This window comes from Monodon monoceros, unplaced genomic scaffold (genome assembly GCF_005190385.1).
Source record: "Monodon monoceros isolate NGI ecotype Baffin Bay Population unplaced genomic scaffold, NGI_Narwhal_1 Super_Scaffold_10, whole genome shotgun sequence".
Classification (NCBI taxonomy): Eukaryota; Metazoa; Chordata; class Mammalia; order Artiodactyla; family Monodontidae; genus Monodon; species Monodon monoceros.
This window is the reverse complement of record NW_021703766.1, coordinates 53,052,588-53,069,561: the sequence shown is the minus strand read 5'-3', so window position 1 is coordinate 53,069,561 and position 16,974 is coordinate 53,052,588. Positions and strand designations below refer to the sequence as shown.

Here is a 16,974-nt window from a genome sequence, read left to right as displayed (position 1 = left end):
AAATTTGGGAAACAGTTAAAGCGGGGATGGGAATGAGTACGGCTGGTCTGAGACCTGTTGAAGGGGCGGGGCCGATGCTGAGAGCGGGGCTCTGTGAACACCGATGCCCATAGGGGCCTGGGAATGTGGCTGCCTCTGGTAGGGAAGGGTGAGGGGTGAGGCTTCACATGTATGCAAATGTTTCTTTAAAAAACGAAGGGCATTTCAGAGTAATTAAATGGTGAGCTGTGCTGTTATATTGTTTGGCATCATTCCCAAATAAACACACTTAAGAAATATTAGGCACTATTTTATGCAGGCAAAGGAGTAGTAGAGGATATTATCTATATATTCTTTCTAGAGGGCAATTTATTAGAATTATCTATATAATTTAAATTTTTCATTCTCGTTGATGTAGAAATTCCAATGCTAAGAATCTTTGTTAAAAACTTTATATTAACCACGGAAATTTTGGTAAATTTTTTAAAAACTAGGAATAACTTGAATGTACAATCAGCAGGTGAATAGTTTGGTAAATTAAACACATTCCTTCAACAGAACGGTTTATAGCCATTAAAAAGCCAATTATAGAATTACCAGTATTTTTTAAGTGACTTCAAAAGGATGAACAGTATTTATAATATGATCCTCACATGGCAAACATTAATAAATATATGCATTTCAAATTTTTGAATGGATTAAGTAAAACTTACAATTTCGATTATATTTGGGGTTTGGGCTTGGAGATGGACTCTTCACTAAGTACCCACTAAACTCAAAAGATTTTATTAACACAGCATCAAAACATACTGCCTGCTCCAGTCTCACAGTTCCTCAAACTACACAACTCTAAAATGGAAGTCCTTCTCCCTTCCAGACTGAATTTTCCCTTATTCTGTTTCTCATCTAGCAGTCACTATTACACAATAAATTAAGAATAGAGATGTTACCTGGATTGTAGGTTACTGGAGGTTGCTGTGAAAAGGTCAGAGGACGAAGCCAAAACAAAACTTATATGTCGTTGTCACACTGGCCACCAATTCCTGTTATGCCGTCACGGAAATAACTTCTGAATCACTCCCTGTACTCGCCCTCATTGCTTTAGTCCATTTATCTGAATTACTACTGAATTTGCCACCGCACTGGTCCCTTCTAAGAAGGTGTCTCTCCAGCCACCTCCTTTTTTCCCGTACCACACCATGTTTATTACCATACCCTCCATGAAGCTCTGAATTAGTATACTGATTACAGACTAAAGCAAGATCTCAAGAGAATTCTTTTAAGACTGTATACAAGCAAACATCAAACGGATTCTCCATTATCATCTTCCATTACACCTTGCCTTCCACTTCCCAATGCCCTGTGGTCTCATATGCTACCAGGAATTTGCAAATACTTTCCCTCCATTGAAGTCTTTGGCACACAGGAAGCAATGAGAGAATATTAGTTACTATGGCTGTTCTTTCATGAGTCATCTTAGATGTCACTTTTTCGGATAGCATTCTTGGACACCTTCCAGGTCAGTCTCAAAAACAATAATACAGTTATTATTAAATATAAAATTGCAGCTGTATCGTGGTGCTAACGATAGGAAGTATAAAAAGGCATCGAATAGAGAAAACATGTCTATACAAGGGATGACTGAAGATCATTTATCTTTCTAGACCATCATAATATGCTAATTTGACTGCCCTCCAAAATGTACTATGAGTTCCTCAGACAGAAACTCTGTAATATTTTTGTATCCACAGTGCTCAGAACAAAAAGTTGAACAGAAGTTTTCAATAACGGACTATTAAATGAATAACTGAATTTGGCTTGCAAGATACAGTATTCTCTTCGTCAAGGTTCTATGCTGCTCAGTGAAAATTAAATACAGCAAAGGTGCAAGAGAATGTATATATGTGCTGCTTTTTGAAAAGAAAAGGGACAAAAAGTAGTATCTACTTGCTTGTACTGCCAAAAACACACACACACACACTGGAGGGAGACACAATAAAACTTACCTGTGGGAGCCAGAAGGTCAAGGGAAAACAAACTGAGAACAGGGTAAAAGTGAGACTCATAAATGCACCTTTTTATATAGTTTTAAGTTTTGAACCACATGACTCTGTGACCTATTCAAACAATTTCAATCCAATCTTGATGGGGAATACACATCTAAATCCAGGAAAAATAAAACTGCAAGTCTATAAAGGGCTTATAAGGAGAGGAACATAGTTCTATGGAGGGCCAGAAATTGGGGAACCTGGCCAAGTGAGGGAAAGCTTCACTGAAGAAGTGATTGTTGAAGATGATGATGAATGAAGGAGGGACCCAGAAGATAAGAGGAAAGAAAGGAAAGTCCTCCCTCACTAGGACTAATGATAATACTGTTATTCATTGCATTTGGCAGGCACTATTTTAACTACATTTACTTCTCACAATAAACCTACCCAGGCAGATATTAAAGATAAACTGAGGTGAGTTGAGTAACTTGCTCAGAGGAACACAGCTCACGGCTGGCACGGCAGGATTCAAATCCGGCAGTATGGAACTTCCCTGGTGGTGCAGTGGTTAAGAATCCGCCTGCCAATGCAGGGAACACAGGTTCAAGTCCTGGGCCGGGAAGATCCCACATGCCACGGAGCAATGAAGCCCGTGCACCACAACTACTGAGCCTGTGCTCTAGAGCCTGGAGCCACAACTACTGAGCCCGCATGCCTGAAGCCTGTGCCCTGCAACAAGAGAAGCCACCGCGGTGAGAAGCTCGCACACCGCAACAAAGAGTAGCCCCCGATCACCGCAACTAGAGAAAGCCCGGGCACAGCAACAAAGACCCAATGCAGTCAAAAATAAATAAATGAATTTATTTTTTAAAAATCAGGCAGTATGACTTCATTGCCCACTTCTAACCACTGTTTGAGGTGAAGGATGATCTTTATTGAAATCATAAGGATCCTGGGTGTGGAAGCAGGCTTAGGCATGCACTGGGCCTCCTTTACCTGGGGATGCCAAGTTCTGAAAGGTAAGCTCAGCACGTGGCCCTCAGAGCTCAGGGCAGCCCAGCCAGCCCGTCCCAGGCCCCAACTGATCAGTTCCAGGAGTGAGCCCGCCTGACCATGCCTTGGCTGGAAGTGGAGAGTCACAGGACAGGAAGTGGAGGGAAGCTGAGGGTCAGGTTGCTGGAGCCCTCGTGACTGATTCTTTGCTGGAGACTCTCTGTCCTGAATCCATCCCATTACAATGTGAGGGTGGTGATGGGGACCATAGCCCAGGATTTAGGACAAATATGTTCAAAATTAGGTGTGCGTCAGGCCTTGTTAAAAATGCAGAGTCCGGGACTCCAGCCCCAGAGGTTCTGGTTTAGGAGGTGTGGGGTGTGACTCAGGAATTGCATTAAGTTTCTCAGAGAATCTGAGGCAGGAAGTTTGTCATAGACAATTATTACAAACAGTCCTGGAATGTTCTCTGGTTACAAATATTCTGAAGGGTGAGTCCCCTCAGTACTTCGGTTTTGGCTCAAATTATATCCAGAAAAGCCTTTCATTGGGGAGGGGGAAATCTCCCTCATTACTACCTACAGCTTACTATAAATTACTATCTATTATTAGACTTCATTTCTCCTCATAGGATTTATCACTTCCTGACATTTTGTAATCTCACCATCTCTCTCCTTTACTAGATTATATGGTCCACCATAAAGGCTGTTCCTTTGCCTGTTTTGCTCACTGATGTTTTCTCACTGTGTAAAACAGTGATTTGCACAGTGATGGTGCTTTAAAACGTTTCTGGAGGAGTAAATTACCCAGACCCAGGATTTTGGTTGAATTCTGAGTGGGCCACAGCACGGCAAATTTCCATGTCTTTTATGAGTAGGACTGTTTTGTAATTGGGATCTTATATCCTCATGGGATCATGGGAGAGAAATCTGGATAAAGGAGAAAGCAAAGGCCCCACTTTGAGGACAGCCGGAAGGAATAAGGGAGATAGAAGACACCTGTCTCAATTCAGCAGGTCACAGAGGAGCCAGGATCTTTAAATGGCAACTCTTCACAGGTGTTAGACCTGTGGACAAATCTCAGGATTCATTTCCAAGACATTCCAAGAAGATCTCACCTCTTCCCACTCCCTATACACTCCACCATTCTTAAAGACTAAGGCTCTCATTTTGCATTTGTTCTATTTATTCTAGGAATCATTTTCCTTTTCTGCTTTGTCCCTTTATAATCAGTTAAGTCTCTCTAACCTCAAACAGTTTGGGGTGTCAATTTTGGTCTTTAGAACTGTCTTTCCCTTGAGTGACAGAATACATTTTGATTAGCCCATTAGTTTATTCATTCACTTTCCAAATCTAGAGCTGATAAGAATTATTTTTCCCCCCTCTGTGCTGGGAAACCGAAAATCATGGAAACCAGCACCCTCCAATATAACTTTCTGGTACAATGGAAGTGACGGTAGAGCATCTTCCTATTGTCTCACCACTTTGCTGTCTGTGCTGTTCAATTCTATTGCCACGAGTCACATGACTGTTGAGCACTTGAAATGTGACTAGTGTAACTGAAGAACTGATTTTTCATCTTATTTGTTTTCAATTTTTTTTAACATTAAAATTTAAAGAAAGCCACTAAAATTAAGGAATTTGTAATTTCCTCGTGGAGATAACAAATAGGCATAAAAAAAATAACTTATTTGGGGAATTCCCTGGTGATCCAGTGGTTAGGACTCCACACTTTCACTGCTGAGGGCCCTGGTTCAATCCCTGTTCAGGGAACTAAGATCCCACAAGCCGTGTGATGTGGCCAAATAAATACATAAATAAAAATAAAAAATAACTTACTTGAAACAACGGGGTCCTACTGTATAGCACAGGGGACTATACTCATTATTCTGTGATAAACCATAATGAAAAAAATATGAAAAAGAATATATATATACATACATATAACTGAGTCACTTTGCTGTACAGCAGAAATTAACATTGTACATCAACTATACTTCAATAAAATAAATTTTAAAAAAACTTATTTGTGTTCTATGGTGCTTAAATACCATTATTAACTCCTTCCCCAACCCCCAAATGATATGCTCCTTCAACAACAAATTGTCATATTCCCTTGAGCCAATTACTCCAGGTCCATTTCACTTACTATGGATACTTACATCCTCTCATTAAATTAGCTTGAGTGTAGAGATGCCACTTAAAGATAATCCGACTACCTCAATGGTCTCTCTAGGGGACCATGAGCTTTCTCTATTCTGATCACCAAAATATCCTCAGCTTTTGGAACAGAACCATATACCAAGGACGTATTTGACAAATACTCTGTGAAAGACCAAACTGACTCAGTCTAAGGCTGTTGTTTCATTAGCCCCTCTGCATAATATAACCTTCTGAAAGTTTAAGGAAGACATCCCAGTTTCAGATTCATTGTTCACCTTGGCCTGGGGAAACTGAATTGATATATACACACCCCATATCCCACGAATCCAATATTAGCCCTCCTGTGATTTTTCCTCCATAGCAACCTTCCAGAAACAAATTATATGTTTAAAAAATTCACCTCCTTATTTCCTCCACTTAGTTGAACACAGGCTTCCTTCATTTATTTAACTGACACAACAGAGCAACTGACGTTTGTGTGTTCGGGTTAACATCAGATTATGCCTCTGTATCAAGGCATATACGTAATTGGATGAGTAGGTCACATGCTCCCAGTCTCAGCATTTATACAGTTTCTCTCAGTGTATACTTTTCAGCCACCATATGAACTAGAAATTTTCACTCAACCCTTTTCCTCAGAGAATGTCTTAATTTTTTCTCTACTGGTTTTCTGTGACATAAAATAAAATATAATTGACCACTGAAGGCACAACCACATTCACTGCATTCATAAGGGTTCTCTCCTGTGCCAACCCTCTGCTTTCTCCTGCGGGTGCACATCTGGCCACAGGCTGTCCCACTATGACTACATTCCTGTTTGCTAGGAGCCCACTGATGTTGACTGATGTCTGAGGGACCACAGAAGGTACTTGCATTGTCACTGTATTCAGGTTTTTCTCTTGGAGGACAACACTGCTCTGTGAGGACCTGTGACCCTCTGAGGGAGGATTTTCCACCTTGACTGAGTGAGTTTTCTGATGTTTATTAAGGACTGACTTCCCTCTGAATGATTTCCCACATTCACTACATCTATAGGGTTTCTCCCCTGTATGGATTCTCTGATGGATAACGAGCTGCGGCTTCTCGATAAAGCCTTTCCCACAATCGCTGCATTCAAAGGGTTTCTCTCCTGTGTGAGTCCTTTGGTGTTTAATGAGACCTGTCTTCTGGGAAAGGGTTTTTCCACATTCCCCGCACACAAAGGGAGTCGTTCCTGTGTGAAATCTCTGGTGTGCTGTGAGGCACGTCTTTTGGCTGAAGCCTTTTCCACATTCATTGCATATATATGGTTTCTCGCCTGTGTGAATCCGTTGATGCACCATAAGATTTCCCTTCTGGATGAAGCCCTTTCCGCATTCACTGCATATAAATGGTTTCTCCCCGGTATGGGTTTTCTGATGGACACTGAGCCCTGATTTCTTGAGGAAGGCTTTGCCACATTCAGTGCATTCATAAGGTTTCTCTCCTGTATGCGTTCTCTGATGTTCAGTGAGCTTGAACTTTCTGAAGAAGGCTTTCCCACATAGATTACATCGATGGGGCTTCTCTCCTGTATGAAGATTCTGGTGATCAGTGAGCCAAGACTTTTTGATGAAAGCTTTCCCACATTCACCACATACATGAGATTTCTTTATTTTTTGAGTCTTCTGATGCTTGATGAATTGGGACTTAGTGCTGATGAGTTTTTGGCTTTTGGGGAATTTAATTTCAGTATGAAACTGTTCATTGTCAGCATGGAGACAGGATCTGACTTCTCCAGTAAACTCAGCAGGGCTCTTTATTTCATAGCTCCTGCTCTTGGAAAGTAAAGTTAAATTTGATTTCATACTTTTTCCATGTAAGTCAAACATACCATGATTTTGCCTGAACAGAAAATGAGCTCTGCTCCGATGAACAGAATATTCCAGTGGGTTCTGTTCATGCCATTGTTCTAGTCTCTTCTCCATGCTCTCATTTTGTAAGTGCTCCAGCAGGTGATTATCAACTTTCCAGACTTCTAGGAAAGAGAAGAAGAATGAATTCCTCCATCTTTCAGATTTGGAATAAAGGTATTTTTAAAAATACTTTGATGTGAGGTGTCTTTTTAGTGATGACCCTATGGTATGAATGTTAATAAAACTCCATGTTTAATGTTCTTTATACATTGGAAAAAAACAGTCATAATGAATAAATACAGATTTGGTTACTTTCTAAATACTGTAAAATACGAGCAATTTCCTGTGAGCAGGAGACCACAGGTTGCAGGGCCACCTCATCCAAACTGGGGAGGGATGGACTCATTCATTCCATAGATTCTTACTGATCACCTCTGTGTACCAGGAATGGTGCTAGTGTTGGAGATTCGCAAACATACTCCTTGTGTTCAAGGAGCCTATACTGTAGGTGGGTAAAACCACTTTACAGGGCAGAGATAGACACAAGGAAAACAGCTGCAGGTTGGAAAACCTGGCGGGAAGGAACGATGGAGAGGAAGAGAGGTGGAGGAAACCAGGGCTCATTCTGGAGGAAGACAGGCCTCCCCAAGGATCCATTGTTCTGGTCTGCATGAGGGGAATGAAGAATATGACACAGCAGAAAAAGAAAAAACTAGAAGACAAAAAGAAAAAAAAAAAAGAAAAGAAAATGATGCAGTAGAGAACTCCAAGCACATTTAACTTACAAGGCGCACCTCAGAGAGATCCATTATGCAACTTAATTCCATCATGGCACTTTTCACCCCCTAGACATATTATTTATTTTAAATTTTTATTAAATTGATGTCTCGTCCTCTTAGAATGAAAGCTCTTGGTCTATTTGTTTTTTCAACTGCTGTTACCTTCCAGCTTACACTAGACTATCAAAACAATAATTCACAGAGGAATGAATCAAGGAAGCAATCACATGTATGGAACAGATTGGGAGGTTTAGGAAAGAAGATGGAAATCTCCGTGTGAACAAGATGATATGTCATGGTGATCACTAAAAGAAGAATTTTTGTGTCATGTGACAGGTAACATGGTTACCTAGGACTTTTTTTTTTGGCTGTGCCACATGGCACATGGGATCTTAGCTCCCCGAACAGGGATTGAACCCACGCGCCCTGCAGTGGAAACGTGGGGTCTTAACAAGTGGGCTGCCAGGGAAGTCCCTACCTGGGACTTAATGTTTTCAGAAGATGAGGGGAAAGAAATGAAAGCTTTCAGGAAGTGAATACAATGGTAAGGTCTACAGTGAATGAGAAGAAAGTTCAAAATCAGTAAATACACAAAGGAATTAATTCGAAGTAGCCAAGAGTTATGGTCTGGTTGAGGCTGGAACTGAGAATGTAGGATGTTAAAATAACTTTCCTAGTTAAAAATTCATCATGAACAGCAGACCCCTTAACAGAAAAGAGCTCTGCAGGTGGGGGACATTTGAGGTAATGCCTGAATGGCCAGGATGGAGGATGCACAGGAGTAAGGCAAAACCTAAACTTCTGGGTTTCCTGGGAGGGAAGATGATCTTAGGTCCTTGCAGTTACTGGGAACTCAGGAGAGCTGCCATCAAGATAAGTTATATAGAAGCCAAGTCTGTGGTGGAGCACACTGGGGAGAGATCAATTTGGGAGTCTTCTCCAGTGACCCTAAGGAGCTTAGCTTATTACGATGAAGAAAACTTTGAAGGTTAAAAGATCATCAGAGAAAATGGAAAACAAAACCTTTGGAGAACCTCAGAGCGGGAATAAGGCACAGTGAAGACCAGTCTACCTTGGGGCCCGGCATCCAAGATGGGGTGGATGTGACAAAGGAAATCAACATTACTCGTGGAGCAGAAAGGCGCAGTAGTCAGAAGACAGTGAGGAATTCAAAGTTTTCTCTTTGGAGAGAGGCCTTGGAAGGTGGAATTTCATAGAAAACGAGGTAGAAGTGTACGAAGAAGAAGGAAAAGATATGAGAATCCAGGGAAAAGAAAACTATGTAAACAAAAATCAAGATGGGGGTAAAATAAAGAAGAAACAGATCCCAGAAAAGATAAGAGTCTTCCCTAAGAAGGGATATATTTTTCTCTAAACTCCTACAAAGAAAAAGAGGTCTGACATCGGGAGAGAGATGCATGGAGGCATTGCTTACCCAGCGTCCAACCCCCTCACAGCTGTGACTCTTTTCTGATCAACTACAGTGTGATTTCCACGCCTGTCACCTTGCTGGTCTCTCACTCACCTGAATGGGTTCGACAGTGGATTTCATCTTCCATCGTCCATGGTTCTCCTTGATCCAACTTGGAGAGTATGTCTGGTTTGCTGGCTTGAAAACCTATTCGTGGGAAATGACAGCAGATTTAGACCCAGTGAACTGGGCTTGGGATCTGTGAAGACAGCAGAGTGTTACATTTGAGGACAAAACAATGTTACAACCTACAAGGTAAAGGCTTTTCTCTCAGAAGGGAGAATATACCCACGTATCTGGGTAAGGGGCTAAGAATCTATTGCTTCAGAGCATCACAGACACTCCAGAGCTTTCAGAAGCTGAGAAAGGAAAGGCCACTGATTGGGGACCCTCTAAGGGACCCAGGGGAGCCATCCTCACCTACAGATAGCAGGTTACTATAGTTCTCCAGCATCACGTCCCGGTACAGGTCCTTCTGAGGAGGGGCCAGGAACTGCCACTCCTCCCACGTGAAGTCCACGGCCACATCATCAAATGTCAGGGTTTCCTGGAATAACAGTGGTGTTTAATGAAGTGATGTCCTTTTGATGATATGGAAGAAATGTTAAAGTTTTTCTGCTCATTTCCACTTTATAGGCTGCATCGAGATATCTAGCAGGGTTTTTATTTTAATAAACTATTGAAGAAGCAAATGTCTAATAAAATATTGTCTAATTGTGTAGTCAGCCACCCATCCATTTATCCAATTAGAAGTTTCTATAATGTGTAGAAGTTAAATCTTCTTGTTAAGCTAGAAACGCCACATTCTCATATACATATATATATATATATATATATATATATATATATATATATGAAAAGAAAGGGAAAAGAAAACTCTGCAAACAAAAACTAGATGGGGTAAAATAAAGAGGAAACAGATCCCAGAAAAGAAAAGTCTTCCCTAAGAAGGGATATATTTTTCTCTAAACTCCTACAAAGAAAAAGAGGTCTGACATATATATATATATATATATATGAATGACAGACAAAAGATACACATATTTATACTTTACAGAATAATGGAAGTGATTTTTTACAGGCCTCTACAAATCCATCAGGGAACAAAGGAAAGAATAAAACAGAACAAAAGTCACCTGGGCCTTGATCATTTTCTTCTGTTTTCTGAAAACAGCTGGCAACAGGGAGGTTCTGTCGCTGTGTCTTCTGGATCTGCTCTAAATTCTGTTCTGTCTTCAATCAAGTGTGTCCCAAGAAATGCTGATACCAAGTTGTATAACTTCTTCCTCCTTCTACTGATTCTTTTGCTCCTGGAGAGTCAGGACCTGTGGGTTGAGGAGAAAATTCAAACTGAGGGTACATTTCTTCTGGGCTCAGGTGCTAACGCTGCTCCTGGGCACTCACCTTAGCCCAATGCCCACAGCATTGCTGAGTGTCCCCAGAAGATTGTTGCCCCAGAAGACTTTATTCCTCTGACCAAAAAGCCTAAGCTTCTGACTGTGGTGGGGGTATTCCTTTATTCCATGAAGTTGAAGTGCCGTGACTGTCAAAGGAGATGAGGGAAACAAGATCCATCCCAGCAGCAGCCCTCAGGAGCAGGAGACTCTCAGGCAGCTCAATTATACAAAAGGGACCGTATGGGAGGAGAGGCGCTGGGCACTGCTTTCCTTTAAACCGTGTGCGCTCAGGAACCTCCTCAAACGTTTTTATACACCCTGTGAGTACACACACTTCAGTTTAAAAACCAATGTACTGGGCAAACCAGAAACACTGTCTTGTAAGCAATAATGGTAATATCTTGGGAGGTTTTAAATACATAAAAAACTAAAATACAAAATAACAGTACATAAATTAGAAGGTGGTAAATGAAGTTGAGGTGCTCTAAGACTACTGTATTGTCAGAGGAAAGTGCAGAAGTACTAATTAACGTAAGAATTTTACAAAGAATAATTACATGTGATGTGTAATCTCTAGTGTCATAATGAACATTAATAATTTTCTTAAAGTACGTAATTTGCAGTGCTACCAGAAGAGGGAAATGTAACAACAAGAAACTCATCCAGAAGAAGGTACGATTCTGACACCAATTTGAATATGTGTGTTTTTTGAACACACCACCAAGCAATGCTACAACACTGGCTGGGTGTCCTACAGTTCATCTCAATTCGGTCGCTATGTACCTGGAGATAATATCATAACTCACCGGTTGAAGGCTCAGTCCTATGAGACTGGCTTCTACCTCCTACTTCATGTGCAAACACAAGTCCAGGTTGTCACGTGTGCTTCTAAGCAACCAGCCACAGATGGCAGGTTCCAATGACCCCCCTCCTTGGGTTGATTAATTTGCTAGAGCAGGGAATTCCCTGGTGGTCCAGTGGTTAGGACTCTGTGCTTCCACTGCAGGGGGCATGGATTTGATCCCTGGTCGGGGAACTAAGATCCCACATGCCGCGCAGCATGACCTAAAAAACAAACAAAAAAAACGAAACACAAAACAAAAACCAAAAATTTTCCAGAACGGTTCACAGAACTCAGAGAAACATTTTAGTTATTATATTTACTTATTATAAAAGGATGTAACTCAGGAACAGCCAGATGGAAGAGATGCCTAGGGCAGGGTATGTGTGTAAGGGCAAGGAGTGACCCCTATAGGAGCGTCACTCTCCCTGCATCTCCACATGTTTACCAAGCCAGAAGCAATTTCACTGAGAATACATCTAAGAAATACATCCCTCCCAAAATATGGGCATATTTGAACCAGCAGACACGCTCAGTAATTTCCATAGCACCATTACTCATAATAAACCAAAATGCAAACAACACAAGTTTAATAAATACTAGGAAAAACCAAATATTCAAACAATGGAATGCTGTGGAAAAACTACAGTCTTTGCACAGCTTTCAAGCTAAGAATGACTTTTTTGTTTTTAAAGGACGTAAAACAAAAATAAAGAAGTATATGTGAGAGAACTGTGGCTTACAAATCCTAAAATATTTACTGTGTGGATATTTATATATTTGTCTGACCCTTGTTACAGAGGGAAAAAAAAAAGTACACCTATGTGCAAAAACGTGAATAATTCTCAGAAATACTGAGCCTGACATAAAAAATGCATGATGTGGAGAAAACTCTAATTTGAAGAGATACATGCACCCCAATGTTCATAGCAGCACTATTTACAATAGCCAAGACGTGGATGCAACCCAAGTGTCCATCAATAGATGGATGGAGGGCTTCCCTGGTGGCACAGTGGTTGAGAGTCCGCCTGCCGATGCAGGGGACACGGGTTCGTGCCCCGGTCCGGGAAGATCCCACATGCCGTGGAGCGGCTGGGCCCATGAGCCATGGCTGCTGAGCCTGCACGTCCAGAGCCTGTGCTCTGCAACGGGAGAGGCCACAACAGTGAGAGGCCCATGTACTGCAAAAAAACCCAAAAAAAGATGAATGGATAAAGAAGATGTGGTATGTATACATACAATGGAATATTACTCAGCCATAAAAAAGAAGGAAATAACACCATCTGCAGCAACATGGATGGACTTAGAGATGATCATATTAAGTGAAGTCAGAAAAAGACAAATATCATATGGTATCACTTATATGTGGAATCTAAAAAACTGATATAAATGAACTTATTTACAAAACAGAAATAGACTCACAGACATAGAAAACCAACTTATGGTTACCAGAGGGGATGGGGGGTGGGTAGATAAATTAACAGTTTGGGATGAACATGTACACACTACTGTGTATAAAAGAGACAAACAATAAGGACCTACTGCATAGCACAGGGAATTACACTCAATGTCTTATAACATATAATGGAAAAGAATCTGAAAAAGATTATATATCTGTATAACTGAATCACTTTGCTGTACACCTGAGGCTAACACACACTGTAAATCAACTACACTTCAGTTTTTCTTTTTCTCTTTTTTTTTTTTTTTGCGGTACGCGGGCCTCTCACTGTTGTTGCCTCTCCCGTTGCGGAGCACAGGCTCTGGACGCGCAGGCTCAGCGGCCATGGCTCACGGGCCCAGCCGCTCCGCGGCATGTGGGATCTTCCCGGACCGGGGCACGAACCCGTGTCCCCTGCATCGGCAGGCGGACTCTCAACCACTGCGCCACCAGGGAAGCCCTACACTTCAGTTTTTAAAAATGGTTTTAAAAATGCATGATGTATAATTACATTGAAACACAGTTGAAAATACGCAAAACTAAATAAACCATAATGATGAGGAATGAGTGATTATGTTATAACACCATAAAGAAAAGCCTGAAAGTGCTTGCTAATAGAGAAGATGGTATTCACCTTCGGGTGTGAGGATGTAATATAATTGGGAAGAGGTTCACAGAACACCACTGGGGTGCTGGCAATGCTCTGTTTTCGATGTAGGTAATGTCTGTATATATGTATATATTCCTCTTTTTTTTTTTTTTTGGCCATGCTGTGTGGCATGTGAGATCTTAGTTCCATGACCAGGGATTGAACCTTCACGTCCTGCAGTAGAAGCGCACAGTCTTAACCACTGGACCGCCAGGAAAGTCCCTATATGTATATACTCCTTTTATACTGACTCACTTGTAGAGCTTTTAATTTAACAAAGAAATGGAAGAGCTCAAAAATACTAAAAGCCTGTTGTTTGAAAAGACCAATAATATATAAATATTTAGATTCAAAACAGAAAGTGCAAATAAAGGACAGAAGGAATTAATGGGAGGGACTCCCATGGTGGTCCAGTGGTTAAGACTCTGCACTTCCACTGCAGGGGGCACGGGTTTGATCCCTGGTCGGGGAACTAAGATCCCACATGCTACACGTGGGGAAAAAAAAAAAAAAAGAAAGAAAAGAAAAAGAAAAAGGAATTAATGGGAGTTATGACTCAGATAAAATACAGATTTTTTTTTGCCTGAAAGAATACTATGAATACCTTCATGTCATTAAATTTGAAATACTAGATTTACCCTCTTGAAAACATGTTGACTTCAGACAATATAGCAAGTGAATTTATAAGTAAGCAACAAGACAAAAATGTCCATTACCACCCCACTTTTCAATTTTGTATTGCAGAGTTGAGCCAATGCATTGAAATAAGAATAAGGTAACATTAGAAAATAGGGCAGAAAATTTTCAGCAGTATCATTATCAACACGAAAAAAGAGATTCAAGGCATTACTTATTTAAAAGAGAAAATGGTCCCCCAGAAACCCCAAAGCAGATTTTTACATACACAGTTGGCTAGAAATGCCCCATATACCTAAGCTCATTTCTTAGTACTAATTCAATCACTAGCAATGGGAACTTGAACCACATGACTGACTAAGACCAACCGGGACTTACTAATAAACTGGGATAAAGGTCACCATGCCATAGGGATATATAATTAAACAAAATGGAGATTCTGTTAGCAAACAACAAAGTGTTCATGTATGTCAGGGAAGCAAGTAACGGTGCCGTTACAATATATCAATATTAGAAGGTGAGTGCAGGTGTTGGCAAACATTTTCTGCAAAGAGAACAGACACAGATTTTCAAATTTGCAGGCCAAAATGTCTCTGTCACGACTATATTCTGCCTTTGCTGTGCGAAAGCATCAGAGACGATGCAAAACAGATTGAAATTGCTGGTTTAGTCTCTCAGTCTGTAATCAACTCCTTGATTAAAAGCTAAAAGCCCAGGATAAACAACAAGGCCCTACTGTATAGTACAGGGATGTTCAATATCCTGTGATAAATCATAATGGAAAAGAATACGAAAAGGAATGCACATATATGTATAACTGAATTACTTTGCTGTACAGTAGAAATTAACACAACATTGTAAATCAACTGTACTTCAATAAAACGTATTAAAAAAGAAAAAACCCACACACAAAAAAGCTGAAAACCAGATGGTTTCGAACTACTGCCCTGGGCTGTACCGTCTTCCGTCCCAGCAGCCGAAGTTGGAACCTCAACACAAAAACTACAGCCAGGGGTCCTCGGCGTCCAAAGCCCCAGCCCTCACAGCCTCTCTGTACCACAGACACTGACTACACACTTCCTTATTAATCTGAAACCTGGGCCAGACACCCTCATATGATGACCATCCAGCCAGGCCTCAACACCACTGAGCCCCAAATTAAATCCCCAGCCTGAACCCGACACTGCGATCATCGTCAATGCCACTCGTAAGCCCTGCAAGCGGAGTGATCTGCAGAACCGCAAGCCCTGACAGCTGGAAGAGCAATGATCTCTACAGAATCTAATCATACTGACTCCCAGGACACTCCCCAACATAAACCATAGACAAAACCCGCGTCCGGTTCCCTTCAAATACCTCAAAGCAGGTACTCTCCTGGTTCGCATTAAATACATCCACCTCCGCACTTCTACCCTCCCCCTCTGCCATCCGGCAAAAATCTCATGGGTCCAGATTGCACCAAGTTCACGCGTCACCCTTGGGCGAAACAAAACCACCACTGTGACAAAGGAAAAAAAAAATAATCCAGGGACAAAACCACACACTAACCTGATTTCCCCAACCTACAAGGAGCCTAAACGTCGTACTTCTGTGAACTGCTTTGACGTCCAGACCTGGCAGGCTCCGTCTACGGCAGCCGAAGTGGATATGCGGTGTTTGAGGAAAGGAGGACGACCGGATTTCCGGGATTTCCTAGAGAGGCAATATGTCCGCGCCCAGCTGTCCGCGGCCCCAGGGGGAGGCCATGTTGGGACACCAGACGTACAGAAAGCCAAGGGGCGGGTTTGGGTACCAGGAGCCAGGGATGGCCGGGAAGGTGAGAAGCCAGTGAAGTTATCTAATTTCCTGGTACTTCGACTCCTGCAGAAAATAGGTAAATTTTCAGTCTCAAGCTTCGCGAGGCAAAAATGATGCAGGCTAAGTTGCTTTCAGCAGACTAGGCAGACAAGTAATACGGCCGCGGCGTGTATTATCTACTTTGTATTTAAAAAAAAAAAAAAGTTTCCAAACGGACAAGTATGAGTTGTTGGCATGGCAGCGGAGAACGCACGCCTAGAAAGGGAAAAGATAATAACCTCCGGTAAATGGACGCCACGGAAAGCTTCTGACCGGAAAATAGTTTGTAGAAAGCTGTTTTTAATAACAGAAAAAGGGCTTCCCTGGTGGCGCAGTGGTTGAGAGTCCGCCTGCGGATGCAGGGGACACGGGTGCGTGTCCCGGTCCGGGAAGATCCCACATGCCGCGGAGCGGCTGGGCCCGTGAGCCATGGCCGCTGAGCCTGCGCGTCCGGAGCCTTTGCTCCGCAACGGGAGAGGCCACAACAGTGAGAGGCCCGCGTACCGCAAAAAAAAAAAAAAAGAAAAAAAAAAAGAATGTCACCTCCCATCTCCTATTCTCTCCTCCATTCTTAGAGACTAAGATTCCTATCCTTTGTATTCTATGTATTCTGAGGATCCTTTTTCCTTTTTTGCTTTGCCCAGTTTATATTGTTATTGGGTCTCTAATCACATACAATTTGGGGAAGACAGCTGTGTTCTTTAGGACTGCCTTCCAATGGCTCATTCCTTTCAATGACAGAACACTCGGATTAGTCCACTAGCTCATTCATTCACTTTCCAAATCAATAGATAATTGGTTTTTATTTTTCTGTGCTGGGAAATATAAAATCATGTAAACCAGGGCTCTCCAGTATAACTTTCTAGGATGATGGAAATGATGACAGATTTCTCAGTATATACTTTTCGGCCACATAGTCAGCTACAAA

General features: G+C 41.6%; 1 protein-coding gene across 5 annotated transcripts; it reads right to left on the bottom strand.

The window, feature by feature from the left end:
- Nucleotides 1-4,916: 4,916 nt before the first annotated feature.
- Nucleotides 4,917-15,928, bottom strand: LOC114907412 (zinc finger protein 350-like). 5 transcript variants are annotated; one of them, XM_029243059.1, is made up of 7 exons: nt 15,759-15,928; nt 11,450-11,708; nt 10,651-10,961; nt 10,383-10,571; nt 9,667-9,793; nt 9,301-9,393; nt 4,918-7,118 (listed from the first exon to the last, which is right to left on the bottom strand). In XM_029243059.1, exons 4-7 carry the CDS (start codon nt 10,395-10,397, stop codon nt 5,782-5,784), a joined length of 1,572 nt encoding a protein of 523 aa, XP_029098892.1. In that variant the 5' UTR covers nt 10,398-10,571; nt 10,651-10,961; nt 11,450-11,708; nt 15,759-15,928; the 3' UTR covers nt 4,918-5,781. The 5 variants fall into 5 exon arrangements, with proteins under 5 accessions (XP_029098908.1, XP_029098892.1, XP_029098900.1 ...); XM_029243067.1 differs by having other exon boundaries at nt 10,383-10,556; XM_029243075.1 differs by having other exon boundaries at nt 4,917-7,115; nt 10,383-10,961.
- Between the last annotated feature and the right edge of the window lie 1,046 nt (nt 15,929-16,974).